This window comes from Helobdella robusta, assembly GCF_000326865.2.
Source record: "Helobdella robusta unplaced genomic scaffold HELROscaffold_88, whole genome shotgun sequence".
NCBI lineage: Eukaryota > Metazoa > Annelida > Clitellata > Rhynchobdellida > Glossiphoniidae > Helobdella > Helobdella robusta.
Window position 1 is genome coordinate 510,744 of NW_008705503.1, and position 13,390 is coordinate 524,133.

Genomic DNA, 13,390 nt, shown 5'->3' on the forward strand with positions numbered 1-13,390 from the left:
AATTTGAGCTTCTCTCGATAATGATGATGAAGAGGAAGATGAGGGTGAGGAGGAGAGTGGTAATGATGACGATGCTGGATTTGTTGGCAAAGGTTGTGGGGCTCGAGTTGTCGTTCGCTCGTCAGCTATTTTGTTTTTGTAAATTTTCAAAAATATACGATTGTATTATTTTTAAAATGACAAATTAAATTCATTATAATTTGTTGCATTCACAAACTTAAAAGAGACTGTTTGCTAATATTAAACGCTGTATGTCTATCAATAAATAGCCAATATTATACACAATTCCAAAAATAAGACTTACTGTAGCAAGCAACTGCGTATCGAGAATTTCGAATTTCACAATTACTCGTAAACCATTTTAGGTTGTTACTGAAAGACACGTAGGCGCAGTTTGAATTTGCGTAAAAATTGTCGTCTTTCCAGTTACTTATTTTTAATGTGGCGTTTGCTGTAAAAAATAATTAATTCTAGTAAATATTTTCACATTTTAAAATAATATTTATAGATTAAATTGACAAATCTTCTGCTACTGAAAAACTTCGAATAAGTTACAATATTAGCAAATAACATGAGAAAAAAACTAACACATTTGCCAATAATAAGTGATGCTTGTTAAACCCAACCAAAAATGTCTATCGGTAGTTTGTTGAAAAATTTGCTTGGCCTCATTCAATGCATCTTTCATAACTAACAAATCCCCGCCTTTCCTTAGGCAGTCATTCCTGGCCTCAAACCAGCTTGACGCGTTTGAGTTTAATTCAACACCGCATGGCAAACCGCACGTGCTGTCTAAATTTTATATAGATTCATGTAGATTACTTTGAATTAACTTTTTTTAGCTCAATTTAATTCAATTTTTTATATGAAGAAATATTATCAGTCATACTAACTTGTATATTGACAAGCGTAGTTCGATTTGTTACTGGCAGTGTTTGATGTAACAGTTACTACATCACCAGATAACTGAACACTCCCATAATTACCATAATTTTGAGATATCTTCTGGCTGGCGGCTAATTAAACAAAAATCCTAGGTTAGCAAATTTATTTAAAAAAAATTATTAATTTAAAAATTTTTGACAAAATAAATTTAGAAATTTATTTTTTTTAAATGTTAAGCAAACCTGATGTTCCGTCTAGCCATTGCCATTCATGGGAAAAACTTCTCAAATTTAACCAAAAATTGTCACTGGATATCTCTCCATATACACTCACTAGTACTTCAAACATTCTATCATCCAAAATTTCGAGTAGTTTCGAACCGTTGCTCGCACAAATGTCTTGGGCTTCTTTCAAGCTAGCAGCCAAGGTATTACCCCACCAATTTAAACAGATGTCATGCTTGCAGAAATTTTCGCTCCTTGATATATCGAAGTTGAAGATAAGAATGTTTACAACGAACAAAGATTTAAAAATCATTGTTTTTGTTTTATTAAAAAGATATATTATTAAGTTTAAACAGTGTTTTATATACCATTAAATTTAACTTAAAATCTTCTACAATTTTATGATTTAAAAGAGTTTTGTAAAAATGTTAAATAATATATATGTTTCATTAATTCATTTCATTTCAGAAATAATTACCTTTTTACAATAATTTCAAATTTTTCAAATAAAATTTCACACTCGTATAGATAGATATGTACAAATCAGACTGAAGTAATCTAGAGTTTTGCTTTCAAAAATCAAACAAATCGTTTATGAATATTCATAAATCTCTCTCACACACACAAAAACAACACACACACATATACATAGATACACACACAGTACATACAGCGTACATAGATACACACACAGTACAGCATACATGTACACACGCATATATGTATACATACGTGCACAGACATGCATAATTCTGAAGCAAATATGAGCATTGTTATGCATGGCATAGCCAAGTTACATACGTGCAACTTTTGTTAAGTTCTTTTCAGCGAAAGCCATTTCAATCATTGTCTAGCGGTAGAGTGAAATTTAAATTTAAGCTATTCGTAAATACGGATACTATGATTAGAATTTCTACTTTGCTTTGGTTGTGAATAACATTCACTCATATTACGTGATTGTGTGTGCGCGCTTGTGTGTGTGTTTGTGCGTGTGTGTATCTATGTGTGTGTGTATCTATGTGTGGTGTGTGTGTGTGTGCGGTGTGTGCGTGTGTGGTGTGTGTGTGTGTGCGGTTTAATCGGTAAGTAAAATCAAAATCATCACTAGCAACTATTGAAAATTATTTTTCATCATCAAGAATATTATTACTGATCTTTAATAACTCGTTTAACTTTAACACTTCCAAGGTAGTATAACGGTTAAGGCGTCTGGTCATGAAGTTGCAGTGACTGGTTTCGAGCGCAAACAATTCCTTCCATCCACATGTAATGTGTGTGATGTGTGATATATGTGTTTGCTTTTTTATAGCAATCTGGGTAAGAACTCTCTGAATAGTGTTTAAAATCTCATTCAGGTGTATTTTAACCAACAAACCAAATGACTAACACATTGATTAAAATCTTTATTTTAATTTAATTTCAATTTAATCTTAAATAAGAATAATAGAATTTATTTCGTTCATTGTCTGCCGGCATTATTTCCATTGGAACCGCAAAAAAATGGAAAACTAGTTATTATTATAATAAACTTTCTCCTGATTATTTTCCAAAAATATCCGTATGACGACACACACACACACACAAACCACACACACACACACACACACACTAACACACACACACACACACACATTAACATACACACACACACTCACCAACATACACACACACACACACACACAAATCAGACCAAAGCAACAGCAGGACAAGATGCTGCTGATAAATTATTTTGAGATAACTTGAATTCATTTTAGTTTGAACAATCGTTCTATATCAAAATTGATACACATCAATATATATATTCTCATTGTTTCTCATGATATCATATTCATGATTGTCGTTGTTGTTGATGATGTTGTTTTTAATGTAAAAGTTGTTGTTGTCGTCAGTGTTATTGTCGTCGTCAAGGGTTTCGACTGCAACGCTACCAACAATGTCATCATATGCTACACTGTTGTTGCTGTGGTTGCTGTGGCTGCTTCTGCTGCTGCAGTTATGGCTGTCGTCGTCGGTTTTGACTGCTACCTCTCCAACAATGCAATCGTAAACTACAATGGAGGATCTCTCATCATACGACGGATTCGCTGATTTTGTTGACGCTGGTTTTTGGACTGGTGGTGGCTTTGGTCGGGTGGCTGGTGCTTTCGGTAGTGATGTTAAATTCACTGTGGCTGTTGTCGCCGCTTCAGTGTCAGCTACTTTTATCACTGCCGTCGTTGTGCTTGTTGTCGTAGTAGTAATTTGGGCGATGTAACTTAGGGCGGAAAATTTTGTCGGCTTCACACTGCTTTCCAGATTTACTGATCTGCAAAATGGACACGTTCAATTTTTTTTTTTTTTTACAAGTTTATTTCATGTAACGCATAAAATTCTGCAGTTCTTCAACATTGAAGAACTCCATAATTTTAAACATAGGAAATTCACAAATATAAATATATATATGTGTGTGTGTGTTTGTGTGTGTGTAAAAATATATGTACCTATATACATGTGTGTGTGTGTGTGTGTGTGTGTGTGTGTGTGTGTGTGTGTGTGTGTGTGTGTGTGTGTGTGTGTGTGTGTGGTAAAAATCTATGTACATATTCATGCGTATGTGTTTGTGTTTATGTGTCTTTATGTGTGTGGGTACACCACCAAATATGGGTAAATTAATAATTTGTTACATTTTGTTAATCCTTCTTTTAGTCTTTATAACAGCTACCACCAAGACAACAACAACCATCAGTAACAGCAGTGCGAACAAGGTTAGGACCACACTTACACCCATCTTGGTCTCTCTTGATAATGATTCTATCGAAGATGATGATGATGTTGTTTGTGGCAGAAGTCTGGTTCTAATATCATCTAGTGATTTTTTTTGAATTTAAGTCAAAAAACTTTTCAGGTTTTTGCTGTATTTATTGAATTCTTTTAGATCTAAATTTATTGAGATAATTTTCTCCCGTCATCAGCTTCCATTTTGAATTATTTTCAGAAATATCAACAACACATACACGAAAACAAACACACATACACATACATACACGCAAACAAACACACACACACACACGCAAACGAACACACACTCAAACACACACACACACACACATGAATCCGCTTGAAACCACGCATCAAACACATAGAATGTAATTATCAGGTTATACTCCAACCTAGGAACTGCCACATTAGATAATAACCTAGAAACGTACAAGTTTGTCAATTTGCAACAGTGACACTTACCGTAGCAAACAACAGCAAAACCAATATTGCCGAATTCACACTTGATTGAGAACCAGCTGTATCCATATTTTTGAATTAGAAGAACACAATTCCCAGCAGAGGAAGAGGGCTGGTCGAAAAACCAGTTGCTAAGTTCCAATGGAGTTTTGTCTTTTCGGTATAAATACTTTTATTGACACTTTGCTCATTTATCAGAATTTTTTATTTCAAATTGAATCTTTTTCAAGATGTCTAAAAGATGAAACAAGTGTGAATCTTGCAAAAAAATAAAGATTGGTCTAACCAGTTTGCCAGTAGTAATTCAAATTCGTAAGGCCCACCCAGTAGGGCACGTTTCTGTAGTCTTTAAAAATCACCTTGCTATCCCTGATGGCATCTCTCATAACCAGCAAATCTCCACCCTTCCTCAGGCAGTCATTCCTGGCGTCGAACCAGCGTAATTTTTTCGAGTTCATTTCAACATTCCAAGGTTGACTGCTCGTTGGATCCGCTTAAAACATTTGATAATTTTTTTTTAATTAAAAAAATTTTTTCAAACTATTTATATGGACCAAAATTTGTTTTATTTGGTAAAGAGAACGTTGTTTTTTAAGTAAATGAACACTTACTCTGTTTGTATTGGCAAGCATAATGGAATTCATGGTAGGCAGTTTGAGACGAAACAGTCACGGAGTCATTATCTGAAAGTTCAACCACAACACAGTCCTTGTGGCTTTCAATTGCAACTTTACCATCTGCTAATTTCATACATAATTTATTGTTGTTGAATATTAAACGCATCATAATTATATATTACCGAAATCAAAATTTTCAAAATTAACAGAAATTTATTTTTTTTAAATTAAAATCAAAAACTTAACCTAACGCTGTTCCATCCACCCACTTCCATTCTTTGGAATCTTTTTCCAAATTCAACCAAATCCGATTACTAAAGAACTTACTGCTAGTTTTATTATTCAACACTTCAAACATTCTTTCATCTCTTAATTCCAGCAATTTCATTCCAGAGCGCTGACAATGATTTTGAGCTTTAGCCAATGTAGAAACAAACACTCCAGTCCAGTTCAGATAAATTCCATCTTTAAAGTATTCTTCAGATTGTGATTTTTTGACACTAACACTCAATAACAAACTTAAAACGATAAACATTTGATGAAAAGTCATTGGTTTTTTTTATTGCAGTACTATTCACTATTCAAGCTTCGCTTCTTTGGCTACCTACTAGCGAAATATAACTATAGATTTGAGTTCAAGGTATTGTTCACGTTCGCACAAATATATTTTTCTTCTATCTATGTACATGTGCATGCATTCAACAATAACACACGCATACACACATATATATTTGTGTAAAAACCCTTTTTCTAGCATCACAGTACCGGCTCGTTGTAGTAATTAAGTAATTGGCATAAAATGTTGCTTAATTATTTGATTGAATATTATTTCCAAGCAAGATTTTAACCCGAAAATGGCTCAACTTTATCAAACTACAAACTTTTATGGCACAATTTTTGTAAAATTTTGACTTGAACGACAAAAACTCAAAGACCAACATATCAATGAAAAAACCTTGCAAACATTTTTATCTATAAACAATTCCATTTAAAAAAAAACCTTTGCCCTAGACATATGATTCATCTCATAATTAGAGTTAATGAATTAATTAGAACTATTAACTACAACTTACATATAAACCTACCAAAATTAATCATAGAGAGAGAGAGAGAGAGAGAGAGAGAGAGAGAGAGAGAGAAAGAGAGAGAGAAAATAAAGAAACAAAGAAGAAAGAGAGAGACAATTTCTCGCAACAAATTTTTAAGTATTTGTGGATAATGGGATCGCGAAAATTTTAATTACCCATGGTGCCATTAATGAAACAGGATGAGAAAGACACGTCTAAAAATTCTACCCTCTCCATTTCTATCTATCTCCCTAACTCTACCCTCTTCATTTCTATCTACCTCTCTCCATCTTTCTCTCTCTCTTTTGTTGCAATTTCTTCCCAATATAACAGTACATGTATATCTCTTTATTTATTTCTCTTTCTTTTTTCTTTCAGTATTTTTTATTATTTTTCTGTCTCCATCTCTCTTTTTTATACTTTTCTCTCTCTCTTTTTTTCTCTTTCTTTCTCTCTCTATATATAAATTAATTGTACCATTTCATCTTTTTTGTGCCTAGCAGTTTAAGACTTGTGGGTGTAGACAGGTTTGATCCAGGGATTGACACGTTGGGAAAGGTGGGAAACGTTTCGTTTGTTGCTGTGGTGTGTCAAAAAACATTATTTAAGATTTTTATTTCAGCAATTATTTGAAGAAAATCAAGTGAATGGTAGTCCTTCATCGATGAGACGCAAGAATTAAGTCTACCAAGTTGAGAAGAGATATTTTGATGAGAGATTTTAGATACGATGCTTGTGTCGTCGGCATATTGATGGAAGGATAAGCCATAATTGTTAAAATTTTCAGATGAGAGACTAATATAAATATTGAAAAGCATTGGACCTAATACAGAGCCCTGAGGAACTCCGGTAGATAAACATAAAACAGAGGAGACTTGTGTGCCAAGTTTAATAAATTGGAGGCGGTTTGAAGGATACGAACTGAACCAAGTGTCACAAATCGACCAACCCACCAAAAATAAAAACTTTACCCCCGTTTACAAAGTTTGTCAAGTCTTTCTCTTTGATTATCAAGACTTTTGTGTTTGCGGGTCTGTCCTTGAGCTTTCACATGTAACATCTTTACCAGATTTTTCTTCTTGTTTTCGCATTCTTTTAACTGTTCAGACCGCTCAACTGACAATATGCCAGCGAATTTTCGTATGTAAAGACCATTTAAACCGTTATTTATGATGCCAATCTTGGTCCTCAACTTGTCCAGCACAAGCATTTTAAAGGCATGATTTTTAGAGAGTGCTTTAGATGAACATTGTTATTGTTCGTCCACAGTCTCTTTAACTTTAACGATGGCATTTAAATTTGACTCCTCCTTTAATTAATATTCATGAGCTACTTGTTCGCTTGAAAACTTTAATATTCATGTATGCGCATATATATGAAAGAAAATTTATTTATTGTTTTGTTTATCTAAAAAAAAGGAACGTCACACTTGCGTTTACCCCCTCTCACCCCCTCGACACAAAGCATCACAAATATTTGGACCCCCTCACCCCCCTTGAAGCGTGACATCATTTATGGCCCCTTAATTGTCCTCAAATTTACGATAAGATGAAGGGAATAACTTTAATGACGAAAGAAAAATACCAATAGAGTTTAATAGTAATAATAACAACAATATCGTAATAATAATTTTATTTTCATAATTAATCTTTGTATTAATAATAATTACATTTTGTATTAATTAAAAACAGCATCAGCAGTAGTATTGAATAGTGGTCGTCGCTGTTATAAAAGTAGTAGTAGTCGCTGTAGTAGTAGCAGTAATGGCATCAGTAATCTTTCGTTAAAATATTATTATAATTATTATTATTATTATTATTATTATTATTATTATTATTATTATTATTATTATTATTATTGTTCTTATTAAAATTATTTTTTTATTGATCACGAAATTTTTAATTACCCAAAGATGCGTTCACCGAAACAGGATAAAAACTCTCCCCTCTCTTTCCTCTTTCTCTCTCCATTTTTATCTACCTCCCTCCATCTTTCTCTCCCTCTTTTTTTATCATTTTTTTTCTAGTATAACAATACACGTATATCTCTTTATTTATGTTTCTCTTTTTCTGTGTTTTTTCTTATTTCTCTATCTCTTTTTTCAATTTCTCCTTCTTTCTCTCTCTTTCCCTCTCTCTCTTTCCCTCTCTCTCTCTATAAATATTTCAATAAATTGTACCATCGTATAATATAAATAATGTATGTAACAAGTGTTAAATTTAAATAGTTTTAAGTAGAAGTCAATTTTTGTTGTATCTATTTTATCAAAACTTTTATTTTAACTTGGTGTCTGTCTGTTGTTTTTTTTTGTTTTTTTTCACGGAAGTTTTTTTTATTAATATTTTTATAATGGCAACGACAACTACTACAACAACAACAATCAAACCAAGTGTTACTAACAAACCAACAACAACAACAAAAACAATCAAAGCAACTGTTACTACTATCAAACCAACAACAACAACCAAAGCAACTGTTACTACAACCAAACCATCAACTACTACAACCAAACCATCAACAACTACAACCAAACCATCAACAACTACAACCAAACCATCAACAACTACAACCAAACCATCAACAACTACAACTAAACCATCAACAACTACAACTAAACCAACAACAACTACAATCAAACCATCAACAACAACAACTAAACCATCAACTACTAAAACTAAACCAACAACAACTACAGTCAAACCACCAACTACTACAACTAAAAAACTTCTAATTCAGCAAACAACAAACCCGACGACGACATCAAAACAACGACAACTAACAACGACAACTTCATCGTCTTCATCATCTTCATCATCATCTGTAACAGCCAGAGATCTGGGGTCTTTCATGCTTGGAGTCACAGCGACGACAATAATCATTATCATCATCGTCCTCATCGTCATCTTAAAAAGAAAAAAAAAAAAGTAAAACATAAAATTAATCTTTTTTTAATTTTATTGTTTTTGGTTACTGTGTGTGGTGTACATGTGTGTCGTTAGTTTGGTGAGTATGTACATTGTGTGGTGTGTATGTACATCGTGTGGTGTGTATATGGTGTGTATGTACGTTGTGTGGTGTGTATGTGGTGTGTATGTACGTTGTGTGGTCTGTGTGTTACATTTTGAGGTGTTGTGTATGTTACAATTTTGTGGTGTTAATTTTACAGTTTTTGTGGTACGGAGGTTTAGCTTAATCCGTTTGCATAAGTGACGCCAAGGCTGTTATTGGTTAAATGGAATGAACAAGATAACAATCTCATTTCATTTAAATTAAGGTGTGATCAAGAGAAAACGAAGTCAAATGAAAACTCCAACACCACCACCACCACCAACAACAACAACAACAACAGCAGCAAAAACGTTGGGGATGTATACATTGACATATATGAAAATTCTGATTTAATTAGTGCCGACAATTCAGTATATTTTGAAAAAGACAATATCAATCTTAACAACAAACAGGACAGAAGCATCAAAAATGTTACTGAACCTACTGAAAATAATATAAACAATGGCAACCTCGCTATTAATAACGACTCAAAAGATGGAAATTTTGACAAAAATTCTGAAAGAATTGGCAAAAAACCCATCGGCAAAGTTATCAAAAACATTTCAAAAAAGCTAAACTCAACGAAAATTAACAACACTAGAAACGACATCATTAACAACAACGACAAAGACGCCATTAGTAACATCAACAACATTCATGTCAGCAACAGAAGGATCAAAAGCAGCAATAACATCAACAACAACAACATCCACAACAATAACATCCACAACAATAACATTAATGACAACAATAGTTTAAAAGTAAACTCAAATAACAGCAATAGTTACAATGAAAATTACAGCAACGAAAATGAATATGAAATTCTAAATAAAAGGTACAGCGATGAACATGTTTATTTAACACATAAGATAACTCCTATTGATACAACTACCACTACTATTGCAACTACTATTACTGCTTCGACCACTACTACTACTGCTGCTACTACTGCTGTTACTACAGCTGCTGCTGTTGCTGCAGCTACTACTGCTGCTGCTTGTATTACTTCTATCACTGCTACTACTTCTAGTAAGAACGTCAATTATAACGGTAATAGGAAAAAAAGTACTACAACTACTACCACTACAGCCACTACTACTACTACTACTACTACCACTACTACTACTTCTACTACAACCGCGAATAATAATAATTATAATAATAATAAAAATATTATAAACATAACTAATGGCTATAAAAAGATTGAAAATAAGAAGTTGAATTCAGAGCTGATGAAAAAATTTAGCGAACCTAAGGACTTATCAGTGAAAAAATGAAGAACATTGATAAGTAATAATAATAACAATATTATTATTAATTATGGTTATATTAATGATGATAATAATAATAATAATAACGATAATTATGAAGAGTAAAAACTTATTTATTCACACATTGATTTTGATATGTTTGTTAATAACTACCATCATTAACTTTAATTAATATGATATGGATGACGCTTTTGTGAACTTTTTGATTGTAATTATCGCTTAATTAAATGTATTAATAAATAAATAAATAAATATATATATATATATATATATATATATATTTGTGGGCATATGTTTGTGTGAGAACCTGTATTTGTGTGTTTATGTGGTTGTATGTTTGTATATTTATGTTTATGTGTATCTTTGTAGCACCCATTCTTCGATTTTAGCTCCAATTAGGCTAGCTTTTTATAGGATAAGAATGAAAATAGAAAATAGCCGGCAAAACATTGAAAACATAGCATTTTAAGACGCCGAATTGGACTCAAAACATGGCGATTGAAGTTGAGAAATCTCTTTAACATTATATTTTAACCCAAGTATGTACTTCCTAACCTCGCACAGCACAACAATGAATAAATTTAAATACTAGCCAGCCGAAAATTATTATTATTACTGCCACTACTATTCTTTTCTATCTCTCTCTCTTACTTCCTCTCTCTCTCTTTCTCTCTCGCTCTCTCACTTCCTCTCTCTTCTTCCTCTATTTTGAGAGCCTCGACGCGAGTTTACAATCCACAAGTTGTTAACAAGCTGACATTAACAGCCAATTTATTTGTTTCAATTTATTAAATTTATCAAAAATTATAGTCAATTGCTCAAAAAAAGTATTGAAATTTGAAATTGATTTTCATTTGAAATTGATTTGTTTTAATTTCCAAAAAAATCATTTAATTTTTCAAAAACGAGTTGCTTACTCATTTAAAAATCATGCCAACGACGATTTTGACCCAACCTACACCACCAACACTTGCACATGCTAAAAAGTTTCCAAAATTTTTAAACCTTACTAAACGACAACTACTAGCTAAGTCGTTACTACCAGCAACACTGTTTCTGACGCTGCTGACACCGGTGTCTTCGAACGAATACTGCACTGGGGACATCTGTCTTTACTACAACCAGACTCGAGCAACAAGTTTATCGGTAGCTAGAGATTTTTGCCAGAAAAATAGCTCTACACTGTTTGATATATCAGACGATAAAATGCTGGTTATTTCCAATGATATGAAAAATTATTTTAGCGCCATTTATATTGGAAATTACTGGCTGAATATAGAAAGGAGTTTCCACAAGTGGTGCTGGTTGGATGGGCTGGAATTCAACTATAGTAAGAAATTTTTTTTCATCTTTATAAATATATTGAGATTAAATTTATTATTAATCGTAGTGTCATTGCTAGTGTTATTAATATTATTAGTAGTAGCAGCAGCAGTAGTAGAAGCAGCAGCAGTAGTAGAAGCAGCAGCTGTAGCATCGTTATTATTTATAAGCTGTTGATATTGCGATAACTATTATTTGAAATTATTATATTTACGATATAAAAATTCTATTTCAAGATATTTTATTAAATTAATTTTTTATTCAAAGCTTTTGAGAATGATAACCAATGCAGTCTTTGTACGAACGCTTTTGCATACAACACGGGCGACCTTCTGAGGTTTGGGAAGGAGAATTCCAACAATAAAAACAAATACATATGCAGGAATGAGCTGAGTAAGTTTAGCTGTTTTATAATAATAATTAACGATATTTTTTAGTCGTTGAGATGGTTTTGTGGTTAGGGTGCCTGGTAGTGGTGTTGCAGTTACTGGATTCGAATGCGAACAGGTCGCAATTAAGGGTTTTGTTGTTTTAAAACTTTTGAAAACTTATTCGAAGAGAGAGAGAGAGAAAAAAAAAGAGAGAGAGTATAAAAACAGTATACCTGTTCAAATAGGCGTTCAATTAAATTATTAGAAAAAATGATATTAATTAATATTATTTAAATTCTATTTTCTTATAAATAAATTTGCGATTTTAAAAAATTTAAGCATTCAAAAATTAATCCGCTAAATTAAATTTTTCCACCCCATACGCACACACACACACAAAGACCAAATGAAACAGCCAACGTTCGGCGTTTTTTCCTGGTTCAACGCCCGAAAGAACTGCATTGAAAGTGGATCGGACTTGCCCGGCTTGAATGATTTGAATAACTTGCTCACATTACCAGCAAACTCAAAAGTTTGGGTGTTGGTCAGTCAAGGTGCATTTTACTGGAGAAACGGTATGGCTCTTGAAAATTTTTTGTACATGTTGATTCATGAGCTAAAATAAATTAACCAATCATCAGCGTCAGAAAATAAAGAACTCTTATTGGACAGATGGCATAGCGGGCAACCGATCGACCAATCAAATTGCGCCTATTACAACGTAGACTCCAATGATTGGTGGTCGGCGGATTGTTTTGGGGCTACACCCTATTACGTGGTCTGTTATAAGAAAAAAGGTATTTGATGATCTACCTCAGAAGAATATTTTAAGTTATGAATACATTAATAATATTTTCAGAGTCAACAACAGCTTCTCCAAACACAACAGCCACGGCTACGACAACCAACATCACATTAACAAACAATGCAACAACACCAACAACAAATGACAAAACATTAACGACACCAATGACATCAACAACAACAACAACACAGAAGATTTGGATAGCTTGCTTGGGCAGTCTTCTAGTACTGTCACTCAGCGCCATCCTCCTTTGTGTTGGCATAAAATACTACAAGAAAAAAATGAACAAAAATAAAAATGCTGACACACAAAATGATTTTGCCGGCGACGATGATAATGACGATAGCAAAAACAAAATTATTAAAAATAAAAAAATTTCTTGCATGGAAAAACGCAACAAAAAAATCCAAATAATCGAAAATGACATTAATAGAAGTGAAACATACGCATCCATTCACGCTAACGAAAATGACATTAATAACAGCAGCATGAATAATAATAACATCAACATTGGTGAGGATTCTAAATCAGTCCCGTTCTTAGTTGCTTGTAAGCATAAGACA

At 32.9% G+C, this 13,390-nt stretch overlaps 6 protein-coding genes across 6 annotated transcripts in view; 2 read left to right on the forward strand and 4 right to left on the reverse strand.

Moving 5' to 3' along the window:
- HELRODRAFT_182586 (hypothetical protein) overlaps nucleotides 1-1,422 on the reverse strand; it is a gene marked incomplete at both ends in the record, with an annotated part of 2,160 nt that extends 738 nt beyond the window's left edge. Inside the window, 3 exons of the mRNA XM_009032832.1 lie at nucleotides 305-451; nucleotides 894-1,016; nucleotides 1,128-1,422. Coding sequence (XP_009031080.1) covers nucleotides 305-451; nucleotides 894-1,016; nucleotides 1,128-1,422 — 565 coding nt within the window. The remainder of the gene's footprint in view (nucleotides 1-304; nucleotides 452-893; nucleotides 1,017-1,127) is intronic.
- An 808-nt stretch (nucleotides 1,423-2,230) lies between these two features.
- Nucleotides 2,231-3,876, reverse strand: HELRODRAFT_182587 (hypothetical protein; the record flags this gene model as incomplete). Its single annotated transcript, XM_009032833.1, has 3 exons — nucleotides 2,231-2,362; nucleotides 2,898-3,414; nucleotides 3,773-3,876. 3 exons carry the CDS (start codon nucleotides 3,874-3,876, stop codon nucleotides 2,231-2,233), a joined length of 753 nt encoding a protein of 250 aa, XP_009031081.1.
- A 730-nt stretch (nucleotides 3,877-4,606) lies between these two features.
- HELRODRAFT_182588 (hypothetical protein) lies at nucleotides 4,607-5,492 on the reverse strand (the record flags this gene model as incomplete). Its single annotated transcript, XM_009032834.1, has 3 exons — nucleotides 4,607-4,818; nucleotides 4,937-5,062; nucleotides 5,270-5,492. 3 exons carry the CDS (start codon nucleotides 5,490-5,492, stop codon nucleotides 4,607-4,609), a joined length of 561 nt encoding a protein of 186 aa, XP_009031082.1.
- A 984-nt stretch (nucleotides 5,493-6,476) lies between these two features.
- HELRODRAFT_182589 (hypothetical protein) lies at nucleotides 6,477-7,219 on the reverse strand (the record flags this gene model as incomplete). Its single annotated transcript, XM_009032835.1, has 2 exons — nucleotides 6,477-6,589; nucleotides 7,027-7,219. The coding sequence occupies 2 exons, from the start codon at nucleotides 7,217-7,219 to the stop codon at nucleotides 6,477-6,479; spliced, it is 306 nt and encodes a 101-aa protein (XP_009031083.1).
- A 1,775-nt stretch (nucleotides 7,220-8,994) lies between these two features.
- Nucleotides 8,995-10,334, forward strand: HELRODRAFT_182590 (hypothetical protein; the record flags this gene model as incomplete). The annotated part of the gene is made up of 2 exons (XM_009032836.1): nucleotides 8,995-9,032; nucleotides 9,359-10,334. 2 exons carry the CDS (start codon nucleotides 8,995-8,997, stop codon nucleotides 10,332-10,334), a joined length of 1,014 nt encoding a protein of 337 aa, XP_009031084.1.
- A 924-nt stretch (nucleotides 10,335-11,258) lies between these two features.
- HELRODRAFT_182591 (hypothetical protein) overlaps nucleotides 11,259-13,390 on the forward strand; it is a gene marked incomplete at both ends in the record, with an annotated part of 3,456 nt that continues 1,324 nt past the window's right edge. Inside the window, 5 exons of the mRNA XM_009032837.1 lie at nucleotides 11,259-11,658; nucleotides 11,919-12,044; nucleotides 12,424-12,576; nucleotides 12,664-12,800; nucleotides 13,019-13,362. Coding sequence (XP_009031085.1) covers nucleotides 11,259-11,658; nucleotides 11,919-12,044; nucleotides 12,424-12,576; nucleotides 12,664-12,800; nucleotides 13,019-13,362 — 1,160 coding nt within the window. The remainder of the gene's footprint in view (nucleotides 11,659-11,918; nucleotides 12,045-12,423; nucleotides 12,577-12,663; nucleotides 12,801-13,018; nucleotides 13,363-13,390) is intronic.